General features: G+C 40.7%; 5 protein-coding genes across 18 annotated transcripts in view; all 5 read right to left on the minus strand.

Moving 5' to 3' along the window:
* Positions 1 to 105: 105 nt before the first annotated feature.
* LOC124204437 (chymotrypsinogen B-like) lies at positions 106 to 6,662 on the minus strand. Of its 2 annotated transcripts, none has more exons than XM_046601494.1 (18): positions 6,365 to 6,662; positions 5,868 to 6,054; positions 5,521 to 5,747; positions 5,247 to 5,403; positions 5,001 to 5,123; positions 4,695 to 4,760; positions 4,499 to 4,624; positions 4,375 to 4,415; positions 4,154 to 4,304; positions 2,293 to 2,468; positions 1,994 to 2,139; positions 1,412 to 1,902; positions 1,239 to 1,339; positions 1,033 to 1,156; positions 827 to 968; positions 611 to 750; positions 449 to 527; positions 106 to 376 (listed from the first exon to the last, which is right to left on the minus strand). In XM_046601494.1, the coding sequence occupies exons 11-18, from the start codon at positions 2,133 to 2,135 to the stop codon at positions 303 to 305; spliced, it is 1,293 nt and encodes a 430-aa protein (XP_046457450.1). In that variant the 5' UTR covers positions 2,136 to 2,139; positions 2,293 to 2,468; positions 4,154 to 4,304; positions 4,375 to 4,415; positions 4,499 to 4,624; positions 4,695 to 4,760; positions 5,001 to 5,123; positions 5,247 to 5,403; positions 5,521 to 5,747; positions 5,868 to 6,054; positions 6,365 to 6,662; the 3' UTR covers positions 106 to 302. The 2 variants fall into 2 exon arrangements, with proteins under 2 accessions (XP_046457450.1, XP_046457451.1); XM_046601495.1 differs by having other exon boundaries at positions 4,154 to 4,280; positions 6,365 to 6,467.
* An 83-nt stretch (positions 6,663 to 6,745) lies between these two features.
* LOC124204435 (transmembrane protease serine 11D-like) lies at positions 6,746 to 9,327 on the minus strand. Its single transcript, XM_046601489.1, has 9 exons — positions 8,981 to 9,327; positions 8,647 to 8,897; positions 8,185 to 8,544; positions 8,040 to 8,128; positions 7,830 to 7,974; positions 7,602 to 7,749; positions 7,399 to 7,532; positions 7,250 to 7,328; positions 6,746 to 7,183 (listed from the first exon to the last, which is right to left on the minus strand). The coding sequence occupies exons 1-9, from the start codon at positions 9,102 to 9,104 to the stop codon at positions 7,110 to 7,112; spliced, it is 1,404 nt and encodes a 467-aa protein (XP_046457445.1). The 5' UTR covers positions 9,105 to 9,327; the 3' UTR covers positions 6,746 to 7,109.
* A 394-nt stretch (positions 9,328 to 9,721) lies between these two features.
* On the minus strand, positions 9,722 to 12,416 carry LOC124204443 (chymotrypsinogen A-like). 2 transcript variants are annotated; one of them, XM_046601515.1, is made up of 10 exons: positions 12,371 to 12,416; positions 11,824 to 11,986; positions 11,512 to 11,657; positions 11,077 to 11,423; positions 10,911 to 11,011; positions 10,681 to 10,825; positions 10,454 to 10,598; positions 10,221 to 10,366; positions 10,066 to 10,144; positions 9,722 to 9,985 (listed from the first exon to the last, which is right to left on the minus strand). In XM_046601515.1, the coding sequence occupies exons 1-10, from the start codon at positions 12,399 to 12,401 to the stop codon at positions 9,909 to 9,911; spliced, it is 1,380 nt and encodes a 459-aa protein (XP_046457471.1). In that variant the 5' UTR covers positions 12,402 to 12,416; the 3' UTR covers positions 9,722 to 9,908. The 2 variants fall into 2 exon arrangements, with proteins under 2 accessions (XP_046457471.1, XP_046457470.1); XM_046601514.1 differs by having other exon boundaries at positions 10,221 to 10,372; positions 10,448 to 10,598.
* Positions 12,417 to 13,945: 1,529 nt separating this feature from the next.
* LOC124204440 lies at positions 13,946 to 17,448 on the minus strand. 2 transcript variants are annotated; one of them, XM_046601501.1, is made up of 11 exons: positions 17,349 to 17,448; positions 16,853 to 17,272; positions 16,593 to 16,725; positions 16,274 to 16,413; positions 15,850 to 16,196; positions 15,669 to 15,757; positions 15,470 to 15,599; positions 15,058 to 15,400; positions 14,453 to 15,015; positions 14,306 to 14,384; positions 13,946 to 14,224 (listed from the first exon to the last, which is right to left on the minus strand). In XM_046601501.1, the coding sequence occupies exons 3-11, from the start codon at positions 16,655 to 16,657 to the stop codon at positions 14,154 to 14,156; spliced, it is 1,827 nt and encodes a 608-aa protein (XP_046457457.1). In that variant the 5' UTR covers positions 16,658 to 16,725; positions 16,853 to 17,272; positions 17,349 to 17,448; the 3' UTR covers positions 13,946 to 14,153. The 2 variants fall into 2 exon arrangements, with proteins under 2 accessions (XP_046457457.1, XP_046457456.1); XM_046601500.1 differs by having other exon boundaries at positions 14,453 to 15,400.
* Positions 17,449 to 18,526: 1,078 nt separating this feature from the next.
* Positions 18,527 to 22,851, minus strand: part of LOC124204441 (uncharacterized protein PB18E9.04c-like) — a 41,685-nt gene continuing 37,360 nt past the window's right edge. For 8 of the 11 annotated variants that reach the window (XM_046601508.1, XM_046601506.1, XM_046601504.1 and 5 more), the window contains 8 exons: positions 21,176 to 21,307; positions 20,902 to 21,032; positions 20,472 to 20,818; positions 20,291 to 20,379; positions 20,088 to 20,217; positions 19,066 to 20,022; positions 18,905 to 18,983; positions 18,527 to 18,823 (listed from right to left, as the gene is read on the minus strand). In XM_046601508.1, coding sequence (XP_046457464.1) covers positions 18,753 to 18,823; positions 18,905 to 18,983; positions 19,066 to 20,022; positions 20,088 to 20,217; positions 20,291 to 20,379; positions 20,472 to 20,818; positions 20,902 to 21,032; positions 21,176 to 21,234 — 1,863 coding nt within the window. In that variant the 5' untranslated portion in view covers positions 21,235 to 21,307 and the 3' untranslated portion in view covers positions 18,527 to 18,752. Of the gene's footprint in view, positions 18,824 to 18,904; positions 18,984 to 19,065; positions 20,023 to 20,087; positions 20,218 to 20,290; positions 20,380 to 20,471; positions 20,819 to 20,901; positions 21,033 to 21,175; positions 21,308 to 21,382; positions 21,795 to 22,474; positions 22,753 to 22,851 lie in introns of those variants that run through there. The other 3 variants (XM_046601513.1, XM_046601502.1, XM_046601503.1) reach the window with 3 other exon arrangements.

Consider the following 22,851-nt stretch of genomic DNA (forward strand, 5'->3'; position numbering starts at 1 on the left):
AACGCTGGACAACTAAAATTAGAAGTAGTATGATTGATTTCTTGCTCATGAGGGCGGGTACTGCCGCTGCCGTACTGCGGTAAAAGCACTGTTCCGAATTATTTGCTTGGGCTAATATTATTTATTCAGAATTATAAAATGCTGTTTTCAGTACCGCAGCTTAAATAATATGGCATGAAACAATTCAAACCCGTCAAAGGAAACCGAATTGAAAAAAAATTATAATTAATAATTAGAGTTTGAATTTCATAATATCGTTCCGTTTCATGTTGGTCGTCATAGATTTTCTTGGTGGTCCATTTTTAATTCTTGTACAGATCAATCCACGCCCTAAACGCCGACACTCTGGTTTGGAGGCTATTACTTTCGCAATCACCTGTCAAAACACAAAGATTTTAATTTATTTAGTTGATGTTCACAAAACCAAACGCCTCATTCAAATAAATACCTGAGGCGTAGCTGTTGATTCCGATTTGAGTCCAAATTCCCGGCGACGAAAGGACCAATACTGGACCACCTATATCACCCTGCAATTGAGAAACAATTTGACTTTTAGCACGTAGGAAAGAGCCAACTCGATTGTTGGGAGGGAATAAAACTGATGACTTACCGCGCATACGAATTTATCAGTAGCGCTAATACAGATATTGGCGTCCGTCACATATTTGCCAAAATTCTCGTCCGCCTTGCAGTCGAAGTTGGACGAAATCGAAACGGTGCCTTGTTTCAATGCGGTGCTTGCTGAAGAGTCTGGAAATGGAGCAAATAAAATGCGCATGTTGAACCATAATCAATAATTGATATTGAATTGATGATCTTTCAATACCAGCTGTTGCCCATCCCACAATAACAGCTGATTGATCGACGTTTTGGTCAGGATCTCCATTGGCCGGCGGCAGACAAACAGGTGCAACAGTCCTGGATAGAACAACAGGAGCGTCCAGTGTCAGCATGGCGATGTCATTGGCCTAATTTGCAAAAAAATAAATAAATCAAATATCAAAATAGTTCCGTTCAATTGTAGCAACTTACATAGGTGGCAGCATTGAATTTGCTATGAAGGGCGACTTTGCTGATTCTCCTAGTCATTTGGACGTCGGTTGAGCTCGTCACTCCAATCAATACAGTCACACCCGACATCTCATATAAAGACATTCTAGACAAGGAAAATAAAAAACAATGGAAAAAAGAAAATTGACTTTAATCAAATAAAAATGAATACATGAAATTCTGATTACTTTTCCAAGCAACTGGCAGCCAATAAAACTTTCGAATCAGAAATCAAAGTTCCGCCACAGAAATAGACACCGGCAGGATCACTAGATTTTTTCAGGGATACCTAACAATCAAATAGTATTTCAATGTATTGCAAATGAACTCGATTGTATAAGTTGTCGGTCAATCAACTCACCAAGAACGGCCAGGCGTTGCTCTTGGCAGTGGTTCCACCATCGATCCTTCCTCCAATCAATGACCGTGCAGGTAAGGCGGTCGGCCCTTTGCCGCACTGGATGACTGGTGCTGCAGGCGTTGTTGTTGGCGTTGTTGTTGTCGTTGTTGTTGTCGTTGTTGTTGGCGTTGTTGTCGTCGTCGTCTTCGTTGTTGTTGTTGTTGGTCTTGTTGTTGTTGTTGGTCTTGTTGTCGTCTTCGTTGTTGTTGTTGTTCGTCTTGTTGTCGTCGTTGCTGCTGCAGCTCCTCCTTGTCTAGCGGACGGGATATCTTCAAGTGCAATGGGACTAGGATACTCGAATGAATAGGACCATCCATTGGAGTCCTGCTGTTGCTGACGATTATACGTCACTGGGTGGGAATTGAACGATGGCAGCTGGATGAATTCAGGATGGGCGATTTGGCTGTACAAAGACTTGCCGTGATAAGACGGAGCATATCCCACACCGGCAACTGAATTCAAACAATAGACATGCACGTTAGATTTAAATAATTAATGAAGATAAACATAATTGATAAAAATGGGAAATTAATTTTGACATACAATCGACGATGATGGCGTCATTTGTACGAGAGACGCGGGGAAGCAAAGCGAAACTGGACGCCGGGCTGAAGCAGCAGCTCAGCAGAGTCACGACCGCAAGTAGAGAAAATATTTTTGAAATACTGCCGAGAGCTACCGTCATTTTCCTAAAACAAATAAATTGCCCAACATTATTTTCAACTCGAAATTGAATTATTTAAATTCTTAACTGTCTATATTTTACTCTCGCCATTTTTGTGTTAGCCTTAGAATTAGATATCTAGCGCTTAACATACATTAGTCTATAATTTGGAACATACCCGAGTTGTTGCAGCGAGCTATACTGGTCCAACTTGGACGAAACTTATGTGATTCCACTTTCCAGAAGGACTTCCTTTTTATTGGGGCATTGAAGACGCTCCAGAGTGTGCATGGCAAGAAGCGCCGCCCTAATTCTCCTTAAATGTTAAATTGAGTTGAACTGCGCCGCCGCCCTCTGAATGATATCAACAAAAAAGGGGAAGCAACGATATCAATTTTAAGCTGAAAGTGTAGAGAGATTAGGTTATTCAACACTGGCGAGTTCACTCACACCAACTTCCTCAATATGGTCAAATGGCGACTTTTTCGTCTTTTTGCTTTTCTCCCGACTCCGACGTGAGCCAAATGCAAATTAACTTGATGGCCTTCAATAATCATTTCATCGTTTAGGGCGTCGCTTTCCTGCTGCTCCAACTATTCCATATATTACTGTGCATCAACATTCAATTCTTTCTCAATATATTTCGGCTTCTCACTTTTGGTTGCCAAACCATTCGGGCTCAACAGAAATTAAATGCAATTCAGGAAAAATCCATCCACAAACTGCCGTTACTATTCATACATATAGTCATATAGCCAATGTACTTGCCAGATGACACAAAAGCCCCTCAGTTTGCTGATGGTTATTCAACTCGTACAACTCCTTAGATGTTCGAGTGGCGGATTTTGGCTCTCTCTAGTCTGTCAACCTTCACCGTAAGCGAAAATTCAAAATAAACTTGTTGACCTTCTCTACTCTCAATTCGGAGTTATCAATAAATTCTTCGTTCTTCCTATAGTCAAACTCGTTACGCTACTGTGAACTTTTTCTTATAACGCCGTTGAAGATTGGACTATCATCTCTACTCTACTTACTTTAAGATAATGTTGTTGAGTGTGACTTAATCTGATCTCATTCAGTTGCTTTAATCTCTCCTCCTAACTAGTTGGGCTGATTTCGAGCCCATAAACACTTAATCAAACTATTGACTAAATGACAAAGCGTGACAACATTTCCTATTCTCAAAATGGAATTCGTCAAAGAGCAGACGATGTAATTAGAATTCTATCGATCGAGTTTCCTATGGTAACCTTTAACCTCATTTAGATTTACTTGACTTGGCTAAGCTCAACATGAAAAGAGTGAAACTTACTACGGTGCATTATTTCTAAAACGCCAACGCAGTCTCAACGCCTGACATACAGGATACAATGGCGACAAACATATTTTAAAAAGCAACAGGTATACTTTGCCATTTTTGCTATTTAAAAATAGCTCCAATAAGCGACAGTATGTTACATGGCGAGTCATTGACCGAATAAATTAAGAAACGGGAAATTTCCATTCACGATCATTTTCAAGGTTCACTTTACTGGTCTTTTATCGGATTCGACTACATCGCATCGAATTTCTCACAATCTAATACAACCCGATTCACCAATTGCTGATTAGTGCTTCGACGTAAAAATGTTGCTATGTACGTAGCCAAATAAAGAAAAAAAGTGACGAAAAAAAGATAAGAAAAACACAAACGCCAAATCTGTCAAACAAAACTGGTTTGCTTTCCCATTTTAAAAATAAGCGCAATCTACTAATGCCTCACGCAGGATAATATTAACTCTACTATTATGGAGCCCACGAGACAAAGTTCGAGAGCAATAACATCTGAAGGTGAGCGAGTTTTGCTCTGGAAGTGCAGAATAACTGGTCAATTGGCAGAGTTTAACGGGTGATACGATCGAAACAGCGCCAAATTTGATCAAAAGTTCAACCATTTCAACTATAGACGACACTATGCAAATATGTGCAGGGTTGGGTTGCAGCACACCAATTATGGTATGGATTGCTGGATTGAATTATTCTTTGAAAAAATCACGTACCTGTTGCCGAGGAAGCAAAACAACAACAAAAAGACTGTCTGGATAGACAATGAGCTGATGTACTTGTCGAAACCGGAATGGAGAAACACACGCACCAGCAACAGGTTTCAGTCGCAACTCCAACAGCCTGTATTAAGTAGAATCAATACACCTCACAATTCCAGAGTAAAAAGTAATTTAATAACACCTTACAAAGTCAAAATTTAGTAATTTACTATTACCTTTCGCCCATACGAAGAAAACTCTTAGATTAATTTGAAATCTAAGAGAATGAGCCGAAAAATTGAAAACATAATTGACGTCATTGATGATTATCACGTTTCAAATTGACGAAAACAACTATACCATCATTAAATACATTTCCTTTGCCAAAGAAGAGCGGCAACCCTCACAGCCTAAACAGCATTTTGTATCGATTAATCCATTCCATGTAAGTCGACACTGAGGTTTAAAGGCCAGTGGCAGGGCCATCTGAATACAACAGACATTATCAACACCTATTTGATTCTCAGCCAAAAACCTGTTTTAGAAAAATGCTTACATTTGGTGTAGCTGTTGATCAAGTCTCCCCGTAGACGACAGAACAACCGGACCACCAACGATCACCCTAAAATTGAACAACAGTTTTGTGTTAGCAGATTGGAAAGTGAGTTTACAGATTATAGCCATATGAAATTGTCAGAACTAATACAGATATTTATAATAATGTTTTCACCTCGGCAATTAATCAATTTTTAAAATACCCTTCTCGAAATTTGTGTCATTCTCTAGATTAGAATTGCAATAGAAGTGAAATAATTTTTTCAAAAGCAAGTAAATAACTGAAATATAGCTCTACGATTGTTACCTGTGTGATTGTAGTACTTAACTCGTTGTGCACGCTTCTACTGATGCAACGACACCTTTAAGTCGACTTGTCCAAGGGTTCTTTGCTTTTATCACAGGATTGAGGACGTTTTGAAGCCATACCCTTTATTGAAAAAGAAAAGAAAACAAGAATTATTTCGCAAAACCGACCCGTGTCCTTTAATGGAAGAAATGAAAACAATTAATCATAATCTCAATGTGGCTAATTCATTGGATTATATTATACCCAAGGGTATCGAAGGGTCCTCGGTCGGTTCTTCTTTCACCTGTCAGCCAATTCACAGGATTCCCCGTGGAGTTGAATTGCTTGACTTTCAGCTCTCGTACCTTAACCTTCACTATACCGCTAATACAAAACTAGCATCGCCTTATTTCGAGGATGCCTATTATTGTTAAGTGAATTAAATGTGAGAGCGCTATTAAGTATTCTAAAACGGGTATCAACAACAAACGCACACAAATATAATCAAGTTAATTTAGAAAATTAAAAATCGACTCACTACGTTGGACGTTCTTTTTCGTATTGGATCCACCCGCGATATTTGCATATGGTCCACAAACTGAATCACTTGTTTTACCGCAAGCTGCTTATTACCCAGGGTTCGCCAATTCGCCTGATTGTAGCGTGTAGACGTTTCCACTGCATCAGCGACCCATTTGACGTGTTGAAACGTGCTTCGTTTTCACCTTATTGGGGTTGAAATTGTGAAGCCACAGCTGATTGAAACTGAAGAAATAAAGAAATGATTTCACAATGCTGATTATATAGTTCCCTTTGATGGAACAACAAATTCAAATAAGAACAATCTCAACACGTGATACATACGCAAAATAACAATATGCTGACCTTCACTACTCCAAATTTGGAGCTTGACTTGGGTGTCCCCTTCCTTCTGTTCAGCAATAACTCGTCATTGGGTCCAAGTGGTGTTATGGAGAACTTTTCATGTTTTTGTCTTTCCATTTTCGTTCAAACGCAAAACATAGCAACAAGGATTTCACGTTATTCTTCGATTTCGTCGAAAAGATGGTGCCTGTTGGGTAACAAAAAAAAATAAATTTCAAAGGGGAAATTGACAGCAAGACACGAAATTTCTATAAACACAGATTTTCAAACTCGTTCTTGTGAACAAGATTAAAATCAGAGAATACAACTTAGGAGACACACACAAACTTACTGGCGTCCAACTGTCATACCATATATATACCTACAAACCAGTGTAATCCATTTTACAGATTCAATCGTTTACTGAAACCCTGTAGGGCTGTATTACAACTGCCACTTTAAAGTAAGCCAGGTGTGTAAAATGTTTTTTTACTTGTACATGTTGAAAACTGACTGACCATTTCATTGTTGGGTAATTCAATTCACTCGTCTTCGCAGTTCTGGACGTTCTCTTCACCGTCAACTCACGAAAACCACACTGTCTTACAGTCGTACTGTCTATTCTGCCAAATCTCATCGCATAATTATTCTGAGGAAATAAATATTAAATAAACGTGAAAATTACTTTGCAGAGACACGAATGGACATGACCAACACGTTAAAGTCACACCGAAACTAACAATAAAAAAACGTCCGCCCCTCCTAACGTCTGAAAAACTTTCCCGCCATTTAATGAAGGCGGCCATGATGGATTTATTTCCTTACCCTTACTCTTAAAGGATCAGCTGATTTTTAAACCAGAGATAACAAAACACTGTCGTCATTTCGTCAAGTAAAAAAAATATTTAAAAAAAATTTAATTCTCTGAATATCCAGTAGTGTGTGAAATGTTTGACATGAATGTCTGATTTGTTGTTTTTAGCTTTCTGGACATGGCCCATTGGCACAGTAGTACAAACAAGAGATGTGACAAATTTTAAATGAGCAGACGAGTATAAAGTTGGTGGTAACTGGTAGTTGCTGGTATTTAAATAAAAGAAGATTGAGATTGACGTGAAAGAATGGAGTCGTTGTCATAAGTTAATTAGAGCAAATACACTGGAACTGGAAGGGATCAGTTATTGAAATAAGCGCACGTCCCGTGTTCACAATATTGATTTGAAACTGGCCGGATTTTTCGAAGGAAACAACATAATGGCGACGTCATTTCAAGTACAAATCGATCCATTTCCTGAAGGCTGACACTTTGGTTTTAATGCCGGGGAGGGAACCGCATTCTATTACATGTAAAATGATCATATAATCAAAGTCAATCCCGTTATACAAATTTTAAAACAAATTACCGAGAGTAAAACTATTGACTCCGACTACGGTCCAAGCTCCTGACGCCGACTGAACGACAACCGGACCTCCGCTATCCCCCTGTAGAATTTCCAACCCAAAAACATAAAATGGAAATAAACCAATGACAAAAATGTGATTAATTAATTACTTGACATGCGGATTGTACGGGAGCAGAGACGCAGAGCATTTCGTCTGCAATTTCCATGGCATAGTCGTCCATGCATTCGGCGTTTGTCACGACGGTGCCCTTCACTTCCTGCAGAATATTCGATCGAGTTTTCTCTGCATGAGAATAATACAATTTGAATATAAGTCTAAATAGAATTAAAATGAAATGAAGATTTTCTATACCGTATGTGAGATCACCCCACCCCATCATGGCCACTTCTTGGCCGGCGGATGGAACCGTTTCGGGACTTGCTTCTGGCAAACAAACGGGAGAAACGGCCGTTGAATAAACTACGGGCGAGTCCAGGGTCAAAATGGCAATGTCGTTGACCTAGAAATAGTTGAAAGAAAAACATACAGTCAAAATAGAAAATCGACAAATTTGGTCAAATCGAAACTGGCAATACTCACAAAGGTGGCGTCGTTGTATCCGTTGTGAATGGTGGCGTAAGTAACTCGTCTCGTCACCTGGGCGTCGTTCCCGAAATCAGCCCCGTTTCCAACCGTGTGCATTCCCAGGCTCACCGTCATTTTGGAAATGTCAAACGAAGACATTCTGGTGTGGAATAGACAAACATTCAATAGACAATTGATGTTTCATTCCTTTGCTTTTTGACGTACCGTTCGACGCAGTGGGCCGCCGTTAGGATTTTGTTGGAACTTATCAAAGCCCCTCCACATTTGACAGTCCCGTCATACCTCAGGGCAGCCTACAACACAAATATAATTAACGAATCAACTCCAACTTTAAATATACAACACTCACGAGGAATGGCCAGGAATTCTTTTGGGCTGGAGCATGGCTAACGCCGATGGCACGATGGATGAGCTTCGCAGGTCCACGACCACATTGAAACGTCGTCTGCTTGACAGGTTGTTGACCACCGCTGCTGGCGCCATCTTTGTTCCCAGAACTGCCAACTCCATTCGGCCTGCTGAACAGATCCATAAAATGGTTCGGTTGAATACCTCCACTGTACTGCTGTTGGGATTCAACCAGAGAATTGGTAACGGGATTGGCGTCCTTTATTGGTGGCACGACAGCAGGTTTGTCGGCAACGACTGGACGAGTGCTGCTGCTATCAACTTTTTGATCGTGTGGCTGCATACAACAGACCCCGGTAACCTAAATCAATCAAACAAAAACCGGTTCCAATTGAGGACAGAGCCACTTTAGTGAATAAGCCGTCTACACATTATTTGTGAATGAGTGAATGAAATGACTGACTTGTCCTTTGCCATTTTCGCCTGGGTATTGGCATTTGTTGCGAGAAATGATCATCCACGTTTCCTGGACGCTCAGTTGCGACTGGCTCAAATTCGGGTAACACGAATGGAGGGTCGTGCAGTAGCCGGGATTGCCCGACGCCGAGAAACAGGTCCTTCGATCCAACTTGAATGCCCGGCGGTTTCTTATTATCGTCTGCACTTTGCTCGCTCCTGGGCTTGCTCCTGGGAAAGAATCACCTGCGCCATCAGCTTTAATATTAACAACAAAATTAGGTCATTGACAATTGAATTTTTCTCCATTGTTTAATACAAAAATAAAAGGAATTAATTACCTTTCATGATGAAGCCGTTGCCTGTCCGATAATTGCGTCCAGTGACTGGGCAGCTCAGCAGAGTGACGACCGTCAGGAAGAAGAAGAATAAGGCGACTGAAAAGTCATTTGACATCATTGCCATTTTGCTGCTACACACCTGTCGAGTCAATTACAAGTTCACGTAACTTTGAAATGCAAAGGGTTTTGACGACAGCTCTGGCTATGGTTTAATTCATTTGAGAGTCTACGACACCAGCACTTTTAGAAGGTCGAAATCTAGATGGAGATCCAAGTGCGGCCAATCCGTTACATTCGCAATCGACTTGTGAGCTACTTGTGCCACTTGGCTCGTCTTTTGTGCTGCTTCTATATTGAGGGCATTTACCCGTTATGGGCGGATGACGAAAAAGGACATTCGCATTTGGAATTCATAAAGAAGAAAACATTTCTCACCACTGCTGGGGATGGTCTTTGACAATTGCAACGTCAGCAGCGAACTGAATGACACATCACACGCCGCTGGTCATTCTTGTTGTTGAACGACTTGCTCCGCTCTAAATAAAAATCAGCACCGCTCTATAAATCTATATAAACTATCGCTACAGAAATGTCCATCCACGGCTATTAGGTTATTATTCCATTGCTTATTTCTTTTCACAAATTTCATGATTGCTTGATTTAAAAAATATTGATTTGTTGGACTTGAGGAGGTAAGCTGGTAAACGCACTGATCCAATAAAATGTGTTTAGCATCAGTTATTACTTGCTTGGGCTAATGTTTATTTCAAATTCTAACAAAAAGTAATAGCAATAAGGCTTGAAATAATTAATAATAAGTCAGCCGAAACTGAATTGAAAAATATTAGAACTAATAATTAGATTTTTCAATTTCATAATGGTTTCTTTTCATAATTTGTTGGTCGTGTTGTCGTTATTCTTGATATTTTTAATTCGCGAGGTACGTATCAATCCAGGGCCTGAAGGCCGACACTCTGGTTTGGAGGCTATTCGTAGTGCAATCATCTAGGTCAAAAGACAAGAGTTTGATTTAAATGATTTGATGCATACAGCAAAACCCACAATGCCCCATTCGAAATAATTACTTGAGGAGTAGCTGTTGATTCCGATTTGAGTCCAAACACCCGGCGACGTGAGGACGAGAACTGGACCGCCAATGTCACCCTACAATTGAGATACAATTCACTTTTAGCACGTGAGAAAAGCCAACTCGATTGTTGAGAGAGGGAATAAGACTCACTGGACAAATGTAATTGGTGGTAGAGGAAATACAGATATTTGCTGTCGAAACATATTTGCCAAAGTTCGCTTCCAACTTGCAGTCGGCGTTGGACAAAACGGAAACTGTGCCCTGGTTCAGTGCGGTGCTTGGTGTGGGTGGTGCAGCAGGGTCTGGAATTGAACAAATAAAATGCATTTCGTATCGAAATCAATACAGTTGATAATCAGATAAGGATTTTGTATTACCACTACTAAAAGCCGTTCCCCATCCCACAATAACAGCCGATTGGTCGACGTATTGGTCGGGATCTGCATTGGCCGGTGGCAGACAAACAGGGACAATAAACTTGGTAAGAGCGATAGGTGCGTCCAGTGTTAGGATGGCGATGTCATTGGCCTAAACAGAAACAATATACAACATTACAAACGAATCACAGTAAACAGTCAAAAAACATTTTCGTGTTGATGTGGCAACTTACATAGGTGAAGGCGTTGTATTGGTTATGAAGAACCATTTTATTGATCCTTCTCGTCATTTGGACGTTTGGTGCTGGGTTCGCTGCATCAGTTGAAGGCGACAGACCAATCAATACGGTCACACCCGACAGCTCAAACAAAGACATACTTTACGTATGCATGATAAAAAGTGGAAAAACGCTTTTTACTTTATAATGAAATTTCAATTGAACCTGTGAAATCGTATTTATACTCTTCCAAACAACTGGCCGCCAAAAGAACTTTCGAATCAGAAATCAAAGTTCCACTACAAAAAAAGACACCTGGATCAGCATCAAATGTTCTCAGGGTTACCTGTAATCAAATATTATTGCAGTTTACTATCATTTAAGTAATTCTAGATAAATCAATCAACTCACCAAGAACATCCAGGAATGGCTGCCGGAAGCAGGAGCGGATGAGCTTACGATCCTTTCGCCAGCAGTCAACGACCGTGCGGGTAAGGCGGTCGGTCCTTTGCCGCACTGAATCCCTGGCGCTGGAGTTGTTGTCGTCGTTGCTGCCGATGCTATTCCTACTGCCGCTTGCCTACCGGAAGAGTCGACGGGATACCCGAATGAATAGGACCATCCGTTGGGTCTCTGCTCCTGCTGGCGATACATCATTGGATAAGGATAAACGGATGGCACCGGAACGAAGGCTGGATTGGTAATTTCTCCGTACAGTGACTTGCCGTGATTCGAGGGAGCATATCCCACACCGGCAACTGAAATCAAACAATATTAAACATGTATACGTTAGATTCAACTACAGTTAACTTTTAAACTTAAAGAGAGGAAACTAATTTGACTTACAATCGATGACGACGGCATCTTTTGTACGGGAGACGCGAGGAAGGAAGGCGAAACTGGACGCTGGACTGCAGCAGCAGCTCAGCAGAGTCACGATCGCCAATGAGACGAAAGCGGCTGATAAACCTTTTTGATGGCCCAACATTCTCCTAATATAAATTAAATTACGTTCAAACGAGAAACATTCAATTCAATTGTGACAATAACATTTTACTCTGAAAATTGACATTGCGTTTCAGTCTCAACATTGAATTGGATTTCAATTTACTATTAGAACTAAATACATCAATTAAATTAATTAAATGTTATAATTACCTTGATTGTTGCAGAGGATCGTGTTGTTTCGACTTGGACGAAACTTGTGATTCCCTTTGGAGCTGGGCTTCCCTTTTTATTGCCGGAGTGAGGACGCTCAAGAGTCGCAAGAAGCACCGCCCTCGTGTACTATCGTTGAATTGCGTTGAACTGAGCCACCGCCCTTTGAAATAAAGGACAATGAAGCGACACGAAACAAATTTAAATTTGTTAAGTTCATTCGGGAACGAAGACGATACGAAAACATGAGAAAAAGTAGACCCACCCCATCCCTCCCCTTCCCCCCCTGTTATTTACATTGATTATTCACCTCCCAAAACTCTTGTTTGATGTTCAATTTTGTGCGGCTTTTGGCTCTCTATAGTCTGCTGGCGCCGACCTTCAATGTCAGCGAAATTCAAATCAACTCGTTGGCCTTCTATACGCTCAATTCGGAGTTATCATAGAATCGGCACGTTCTTCCTAGTCAAACTCGTTTCGTTAACAAGTACGTACATTTTCCTTACTCTGTTATAGATCGTATACTTTGGCGACTTAAACTTCGTACCTGTTGTTGAGTGTGACTCCTGCGATTTCATTTCGTTTAAAGTTTTGTGCAGATTAGGTAGTCACAAACTCATCGGTGCGGCAGTGCTGATATAGATCCTTGCTGACGTCTCAGTAATCGATCTATTGGCAAAATCGAGAGAATAGCAAAGATTTGATAATAATTTCTATTTAAAAAAAAAAAAGTGTTATTAGTCGAAAGAGCTGATTCATTTAAAATTTGACAAACCGTATTATAAAGCCACGAATTTCAGAATTTTCCTATGAAGTTTCATTTGGTAAAATTTTGCCAACTACTCGTCAAACTTATTTGATTTGCTGCTGTACATGGAAGTAGAAAAACAAATATAAAAGTCAAGTGACCTTGCGTAAACGTAAAATATTTTATGACAATTAAATAAGATATGAATGCGCATCAGGCACCATTTTCCCAAAATATCGTCATTATATTTGATCTATTTTTCTAATAAAACAATTCATTTTATTATTCAAGTAATATCGAGTCGTTGATCGAATAAATAAAAGGAAAAATAAATTTCATTCACGCTCATCGTCTAATTGGATTTGACTGTACTACCGCAAATTCTTAGAATATTACTTTTAAATATTCACTCGATCAATTGAATTACTTATGGCTGACACATGGCGCAAAGATGTATATAGGATACTGTCGATACGGATTTGGCGGAAAAGTGCATTTAATGGAAAGGACAAGAAAAACAGTCGCCACTACGCATATATGATAGAAAACAAGTTTACGGTGGAAATCAGCCAAACAGACGCTGCTCGCTTTTTCAAATCAAAAAGAAAACGCAATGCTATCGCCCTCACGTGCGATAGTATTTGATGCTCTATTATGGAGTGCACGGGACATTGAGACAACGTTCGAGAGCAATAACATTTGAAGGTGAGCCAGTTGCGCTCAAGTGTACTGGTCAAATTGGCAGAGTTTGCGAGCGATCGCGCCACGTTTGATCAACAGTTCAACAATTTCAACTAGACGACACTATGCAAATGTGTCCAGTGTTGGGTTTCTGTACACCAACTATGGAAGGTTTGATTGTTCGACATCACGTACCTGTTGCTGGGGGAGCGAAAGAAGAAGAAAGGACAGTATGTAGAGAAAACGAGACAATGCTGGGTTGATGTACTAGTCGAAACCGGAATGGAGAAGAATTGCACCAGCAACAGGTTCTAGAAGCAACTGCAACGCGACCTGTAATAAGTAATTAGAATCTTTAGTGAATATTTCTAAAAGAATTGACAGCCTGTATGTATCACCTTTTACACCTACGATGGAAAGCGCGGCGAAGGTTTTCTTTAGAGTGAAACAAGTTTTCAAAAAGATCATATCGATTGGTTTTAATTGAAAGAATGTGAGCCTGAGAAATTAAAATCCATCTTTAACATTGTCAAAACAATTAAATTAAATTAATTATTAATCACCTGAGCAAAAAATCCAAGCCAATTTTACACCACCAAGATGATGTAAAATTTCCAAGTGACGATGGCAACTTTATACCGTCGTTTTGATTATACCAAACGCAGAAAAAATGGTTATTATAAAAGTCACAACAACAATGTCAGCAGATGCTGTATTCCAATTACTAAATAAATGCACCCATGCATAGGAAAGCATTGAATAAAATAACCGTTGAAAGCCAGCCAAAAGAAAAAAAGATTGCTAAGAAATCGTAAGAAATTTAAGAGGAATAAATAAAACGACGAAGCTATAGGTGTCATTCCATGTTGGTCGTCGTCATTATATCGGTGTGGAATTACTTTCAAATCATGTACAAGTTAATCCATGGCGTGTACGCCGACACTCTGGTTTTGAGGCCAATGGAAGCGCAGTCTGTATACAACAGACAAGTGTCATCAACACCTTTCGCTATATTTGATTCTCAGCCAAAACCTGTTTTAGAAAAATGCTTACTTTTGGTGTAGCTGTTGATTCCAATCAAAGTCCAGGTCCCCGAAGACGATAGAACAACTACTGGACCGCCAACGTCGCCCTAAAATTGAGCAAGAGTTTGGTTTTAGCACATAAGGAAGTGACTTTAATTGTTAATTGTTGACTTACTAAACAGGTGAATTTTTCAGGAGAACTGACACAGATATTGGTGTCTATGACGTATTGTCCAATGATGGGATCCATTCTACACTCATCATTAGCTGAAATCGAAACCTTGGCTTGTTGCAGGAAGGGGTTGAGAGTGGCTAGAGAGGCTCTAGATGTAGCTGGTGGAAGACTTTTGCCTCCAACAACAATTACACCTCCAAGCCCAATATTTATAGCAACACTATTACTAGCAGTGCCAGTTCCAGTACTAACACCACCTACAGTCCCACTGCTACTAATTGTTCCAGTGATACTTTCAGTCCCCAGAACAGAGCTAGTGCCAGTCCCTGTTCCAGTCCCAGCCCCTGTGGTTGCTCCTGTTTCACTGCCAGCTCCTGTGGATGCTCCTGTTCCACTGCCAGCGCCCGTTCCAGTAACTACTCCTGTTCCAACCCCGGTGGCTGTTCCTGTCCCAGCCCCAATAACGGTTTCTGTTTCAACGGCCGTTCCTATTCCAGCCCCTATTCCAGTGCCGACACCTGTTCCACTGCCACCCCCTGTGGTTGCTCCTGTTCCACTGCCAGCCCCGGTTCCAGTAATTACTCCTGTTTCAACCCCTGTTCCAGTCCCTGTTGCTACCCCTGTTCCAGCTCCTGTTCCAGCTCCTGTTCCAGCTTCTGTTCCAGCTCCTGTTCCAGCCCCTGTTCCAGCCCCTGTTCCAGTTCCAGCCCCTGTTCCAGTTCCTGCCCCTGTTGCTGTTGCTGTTCCAGCCCCTGTTCCAGCCCCAGCTCCAGTGGCCATCTCTGTTCCAGCCCCAGTGCCAGCATCCGTACCACCCCATCCCAAAATGATGGCATCTTGGTCGACGTAGTTGTTAAGATCTGTACTGGCCGGTGGCAAACAAACAGGTGCAACATATCTGGATAAAACCACTGGCGTGTCCAGTGTTATCATAGCGATGTCATTGGCCTAATCGAAAACAAAAACAAAGAACAAATCAAGTACCAAAAATAGTTCCGTTCAATTATAGCAACTTACATAGGTGATGGCATTGTATTTGCTGTGAAGGACAACTTTGCTGATTCTCCTCGTCATTTGGATGTCTGACAGGTCAGATGCATACAGTCCAATCAATACGGTCACAGACGACATATCAGCCGAAGACATTCTATAATACATGCAAGAAAAATTGATATAAATTATAAAAGAAATGTAAATAAGTCCAAAAATCTTTTACTTTTCCAGGCACTGGGCCGCCGTTAGAACTTTGGTTTCACTAATCAAAGTTCCGGCACAAAATATGCCACCAGCTTTTTTCAGAGCTACCTATGAACAAGTAAATTAAATGTGATAGTGCTATTAAGTATTTGACAACAACAAACGCACACAATTCTGATCATTCATAAAAATCAACTCACTATAAAAGGCCAGACGTTCTTTTTTGTGTTGGATCCGCCTGCAATCTTGTCGGTGATCCCGAGCCGTGTTTTGGGCATGGTGGCCGGTCCACGGCCGCACTGAATCGCTTGTTTTACTGCCAGCTGCTTTCTAGGTTTGCCAATTCGCCTGGTAAACGGAACATCTGCAGGAGCAATTAGACTAGGATGTCCGTACGAATAAGTTCGCCAATTGTAAAACGGTAGCTGCTGCTGCTGCACCATTGGATAGGGAGAAAATGAAGATGGAACCCGGATGATTCCTGGATTAATAATGTCCCCGTAAAAGTTCTGGCTGCGATAGCCAGGAGCATATCCGACACCGTCAACTGAAATAAAAAAAATAAAAAAAAATCAAATTAGGCCAACATTTACGAATGATGAGAGAAAAATTAATTTTGAATACAATCAACGATGATGGCATCATCTGTACGTGATACGCGTGGAAGGAAGGCGAAACTGGACGGGCACCAGCAACTCAACAGAGTCACGACCGCAAAGAACATAATGAATTTTGTAAACCCTTTGCGAGCACTCGCCATTTTCCTAAATCAGATCAAGTTATTGAGCTTTAAATTCGACATTCAATCATATCATATTAAAATTTGAATAAAAGGAAATCAATTGATCAAGAGCTCACTATGAAGATTAGACAAAAACCCCTCAAAGTTGAAGCGCTAATAATTGCAACAAAGTAAATAACTGAAAGAGCTTTTTAAACTTACCCTACTATTGTTGGCCGTGTAATTGTAGTGTAACTCGTGTTGACGCTTCGACTGCGACGACCCATTTGAGACGCCCTGTCCCACTGTTGTTGGCTTTTATCAAAGGAAGATTGAGGGCGTCTTGAAGCCACACCTTATTCAAAAATAAATTAACGAAAAAAGGAATTATTTGGCATCAAAACACACCCTTTGTCCTTTGAAGGAAGAAATGAAAACAAGAAGCACAATCTCAATGATATCTACAAAATGTCAATACTAACCATAACACGCCAGGGTAACGAAGAGCCCTCGGTGGGTTCTTCTAGCGTCGGGTATCAGGATATCCCGTGTAATTGAGCACCCGCATCTCAACCTTCACCGTGAGCAGAATGCAAATGACTTATGGTGGCTTTCTGCTGTACTCTAAATTCGGAGGTTGATTTGGTTGTCGCCTTCCTTTGATTCAAACCCGCCGTTCGGTGCAAGTGTAATTGAATTGGTTTCCATAATTTCGTTGAAGGTCGTATTGGTGAGTTTCCATTTTCGTTCCATCGCAAAACACGTTCCGATCATACCTTAAGCTATTCTCACCAACCTGTCTCTATTCCATGTCCAATCCCTAATCGAAATAATGGTACCGTATGAGCCGTGAATCGCCATTCAATTCCTGAAAGGATAAAACAGCTGCCAACTGAATGAACCTAAAATCAATAAAAACAGAAATTTGACTGTGAATAGCAAGGTTTCGATATAAAAATCATGTATAATTCTACCCACTTCGTTTGACTAAAATCATTCAGACCAACATAGAAATAGGGGTATCCACGAAAATCCTGGATTGCATTGGCAGCGCATATTTTCGGAAATACCCTGCACCTAAAAAAATGTAATCAAACCTAGATTTAAAATGATGCAAGATTAGGCCTAGCTGTTCTGTGCTGAAATCTTAGTTAAAATCGCCAGAAAAAAGTCAGAGGGTGTTGCATGTTAAAAAGGATTGACATTTCATTGTTTTATTATACAATTCAATTTACTTGCCTTCGCAGATCAGTCTGTAAATAATCACCTTCTTCGCCGTCAACTAAACAAAAAACCCAGGTCGTAGGCCTATATGCTGTCTTTAAATCCTATCGCCATGATTCAGAGAAAATAAACATGAAAATTAAACGACAGACAATCCTAGTCTAAAATGACCGGCTGATTCTCAACTAGCTCGAAAAATGAAATATTTGGCTGACCCATTGACATTACAATTGCTGCTACTCACCTGTCGAGTCAATTACAAGCGATTACAAGTTAACGTAACTTTGAAATGCAAAGGGTTTTTAAGACAATACACAGCTCGGGCTTGTTTAATTCCTTTGAGTGTTTTAAGAAAACGACTTCAGCACCTTGTCAAATTCGAGATGGAGAACCTGCGGCCAATCCGTTACATTCGCAATCGACTTGTGAGCTACTTGTGCCACTTGGCTCGTCTTTTGTGCTTCTATTGAGGGCATTTACCCGTTATGCGGAGAGAGCAACCACTCATTTCACTCGCAATTGCCAATGATAAAGAAGAAAACATTTCTTACCGCTGTTGTAGAGTCAGACTAGTAGGAACAGGTTCCAGAAGCAACTCTTACAACCTGTAAAATGTATCAGTACAAAATCTTTAATAGAAATCACCATTACATAATCGATAATAATACTATACCTTTCATCGAAGTTGTTTAGAAAGAGCGGCCACAGTTTTTTGTGTGTCAAGATACGCAATTTTTTCTTACTTAACTAAGATTGTTTTAGTAATAGTTTGAAATTACATCAAGAGAGCCTAAAAATTTAGAAAAAAAAACGCGTTACTTGGTGGTGAAAAATGTTTCAACTGGACAATAACAACTTACTTTACCGTCATCAATTTCTTCGGCACCAAACACCAGGAGAAACAATGGCATCTTACAATGTGAGCAGATGCGTAGTGCTTGAACTAATGTTTATTGGGATCTCGAAATAAATGCACTCATGCAGTGAACAGCTCAGGTTTAAAATAAATCACCAAATATCCAACCGAAACCGAAGAATGAAATAGATTTGAAAGCGAATTTCAAGATGTTTCAGGGAAATAAAGAAAAACGATGAAAAATAATCAACGTAAAGTCTTCCCACGTTGGTGGTCGTCATTATATCCGTGTGGTATTATTTTTAATTCAGGTATAAATTAATCCAAGGCACGAACGCCGACACTCTGGTTTTGAGGCCATTGGAAGCGCAGTCTGTAGACAACAGACAAGTGTCATCAAAACCATTCGCTATTTGATTCTCAGCCAAAAACCTGTTTTTAGAAAAATGCTTACCCTTGGTGTAGCTGTTGATTCCAACCAAAGTCCAGGATCCCGTCGACGATAGAACAACTACTGGACCGCCGACGTCACCCTAGAATTGAGCAACAGATTTGTTTTAGCACATTGTAAAGTGAATTTGACTGTGGAGAGAGATAGTTCAGTGGTAGACTTACTGTGCATGTGAATTTTCCAGGAGTACTAACACAGATATTTGTGTCTATGACGTATTGCCCAATTGTGGGATCCATCCTGCACTCGTCATTACCCGAAATCGAAACCTTGGCTTGTTGCAGGAAGGGATTTAAAGCGGCTCTAAATGTAGCCGGCGGAGTGTTTTTGCCACTTATAACAACTACACCACCCATACCAATACTAAGACCCTCGTTAGCACCAGGTGCAGGAGCAGGTGCAGGGGTAGTAGTAGGGGTAGGGGTAGTGGTAGTAGTAGGGGAAGTAGTGGTAGTAGGGGTAGTGGTAGTAGGGGTAGTGGTAGTAGTTGGGGTAGTAGTAGTAGTAGGGGTAGTAGTAGTAGTAGGGGTAGTAGTAGTAGTAGTAGGGGTAGTAGTGGGGGTAGTAGTAGGGGTAGTAGTAGGGGTAGTAGTAGGGGTAGTAGTAGGGGTAGTAGTAGGGGTAGTAGTAGTAGTAGTAGTAGGGGTAGTAGTAGTAGTAGGGGTAGTAGTAGTAGTAGGGGTAGTAGTAGTAGTAGGGGTAGTAGTAGTAGTAGTAGGGGTAGTAGTAGTAGTAGTAGTAGGGGTAGTAGTAGTAGTAGGGGCCGCAACCCCAACCGGAGCAGGAGGAGGACCAAGAGGAGCGGGAGCAAGAGGAGCAGGAGCAACACCCAGTCCACCAGGAGCAACACCAGGAGCAACACCAGGAGCAACACCAGGAGCAACACCAGGAGCAACACCAGGAGCAACACCTGGAGCAAAACCTGGAGCACCACCAGGAGCAACAGCATCAGTACCACCCCATCCCAAAATAATGGCATCTTGGTCGACGTAACTGTTGATATCTGTACTGGCCGTAAACAAACAAAGGGGTGGCCAACAACCGGCTGGCAAACAAGCAGGTGCAACAGTTCTGGATAAAACTACGGGCGTGTCCAATGTTAGGATGGCGATGTCATTGGCCTAAACAAAACAAAATCAATCAATCAAATGTCCAAAAAGAGTTCCGTTCAATTATAGCAACTTACATAGGTGATGGCATTATATTTGCCGTGAAGAACAACTTTGCTGATTCTCCTCGTCATTTGGATGTCTGACAGGTCAGATGCATACAGCCCAATCAATACGGTCACAGACGACATGTCAGCCGAAGACATTCTGTAACACATGCAAAAAAGGTTGGTATAAATTATTAAAGGAAATGTAAATAAATGTCCGCAAAACATCATACTTTTCCAGGCACTGGGCCGCCGTTAGGACTTTGGTTTCACTAATCAAAGTTCCGGCACAAAATATGCCACCAGCTTTTTTCAGGGCTACCTATGAACAAGTAAATTAAATGTGATAGCGCTATTAAGTATTTGACAACAACAAACGCACACAATTCTGATCATTCATAAAAATCAACTCACTACAAAAGGCCAGACGTTCTTTTTGGTGTTGGTTCCGCCTGCAATCTTTTCGGTGATCCCGAGCCGTGTTTTGGGCATGGTGGCCGGTCCACGGCCGCACTGATTCGCTTGTTTAACGGCCAGCTGCCTACCAGGTTCGCCAGATTCCCTAGTTAACGTGACATCTACAGGAGCAATTAGACTGGGATATCCGTATGAATAAGTTTGCCAATTGTAAAACGGTAGATGCTGCCGTAGCATTGGGTAAGGAGAAAATGAAGATGGAACCCGGACAATGAATCCTGGATTGATAATTCCGCCGTGAAAGTTTTTGTTGTGATAGGCAGGAGCATAGCCCACACCGTCAACTGAATTCAAACAAATAAAAAAAAAAAAAATCAAATTCAGTCAAACATTCCTGAATTATAAGAGGAAAATTAATTATGAATACAATCAACGATGATGGCATCATCTGTATGTGAGACGCGAGGAAGGATGAAACTATACGCCGGGCTGCAGTAGCTCACGACCGCAAATAAGATGGCGAATTTTGAAAAACCTTTGGGAGCACCCACCATTTTCCTAAAACGATAATCAATTAATATTAGAATTGGAATCAAAAGAAAATAAATATGTCAAGAGCGTAGATTAGAGTAAAGACCTCATAGCTGTAGCATGAATATACGTAAAAAAGAAAATAGATAACAAATGAAAGAGCAACTTACCCTACTATTGTTGGCCGTGTAGTGTAACTCGTGTTGACGCTTCCACTGCAACGACTCATTTGAAACGTCCTGCCCCAACGTTCTTCGCTTTTATCCGGAGATTAGAGGACCTTTCGTAATGCCTTCCCTTTACTGGAAAAGAAAACAAAGAAAAAATAAAATATTTTGCAAAACTGAATCATGCCCTTATTTGGTGGAAAACAAAACCTGAATTTATTGCTAATGCAAGGTCTCACACAGAGGGCAAGGAAGTCGATTCTTTCTTACGTCGGCCAGTGAACTCTCAGGATTCCCCGCGTTGTCGAATTGCAACTTTTTCGCTGTCGGATCTCAACCTTCACCGTGAGCAGAATGCAAATGACTCGCATTGTGGGTCTCAGCTGTACTTTCAATTCGGAGGTTGATTGGGTGTCGCCTTCGTGTTGTTGAAATTTTCCGTTTTGTTCAAGTGGGATTTTTGTTTTCATTTTTCTGTTGAAGGTCGTAGTGTTTACTTTTCAATTTTCGTTCGAACACAAAACACGTTCCAATGTCAACTCGATCAATTATCACCAACATGTCTCGATACCTTCGTTTTTTAATCCAATCCAAAAGATGTAAAGGGTAAAACAGCTGCCAACTGAATGAACAGTAAAACAAATTATCACATGGAAAATTTACTGTAAGACGCAAGGGTTCTTAATTGAATTATTAAGGCTATTAGGGAAGTAGAGAAACACAAAACCTTACTGTAAACCTTACCATACATTATACCATAGCATCACCTAAAAAAACAATTTAAAGGAACACGATCAAATATACTAAATGGTAGATTACATTGCCAATTGCGTTTTCTTATAATGAGAAGTTTAAAGCAGCAGTCATCCTTCATTTCCTAACTCTGTCTCCTAATCTAAAAGAACCATCTGATTCGCAACAGAGAAAAACTTAAACATTGCTCGAAAAATAATTCCATATCCAATTAATAATTTGGATGCTTGATATGTGAATTGGAAATTGCAACTGAATTGTTGTTTTGACTTTCCAGGCATGGTTTATAATTGTAGGTAGCATAATACCAAGAGCATTCTCAAATTAATTTTTGGTGTTAACTTTCTTGGGCTGATCTGATGTTACAAGCATGGCTCACGGAAATATTTCTACTTAATTTTTCTTCATTCCCAATTAAATAATTGCCAACAAAAAGTACTTCCAACACTTTGTCCAACCCTGAAAATGAAAAAAAATGCTACAGGGAGCGTTGGAGACAAAGTTCGAGAGAAATTAGAATATTTCAAGGTGAAGCAAAATAGTGCTTACAAAAAACTGGAAAGGGCGTTGAATTATTCTGCAACGAAACCGGAACCTTTCTGAAATCTTTCCCAATGGACGTGAGTATCACATTTAGCATTATGCCGAACACGTCTTCGGCCACGTTAAAACTGGTTTTCTCTAATAAGACAAATTCAATACTTGCAGCACATGTTTGTTGCCACGGCAGTAGTCTGATGTCACGGTGTTCACCTGCTGATATCACCTTTGACGACGTGGCGCCTTCAGCCTTTCAACGAAACCAGCTGGTTTGGAATAAATATCGATAATTTAAAATTACGATTCCAATGAAAAAGGAGGAAGTCGAGCAAAAAGTCGTGCGCGGTTTACACCGATGCGCACCACAGCGGCCGATAGCAGAACTA

Source organism: Daphnia pulex, chromosome 10, assembly GCF_021134715.1.
Source record: "Daphnia pulex isolate KAP4 chromosome 10, ASM2113471v1".
Classification (NCBI taxonomy): domain Eukaryota; kingdom Metazoa; phylum Arthropoda; class Branchiopoda; order Diplostraca; family Daphniidae; genus Daphnia; species Daphnia pulex.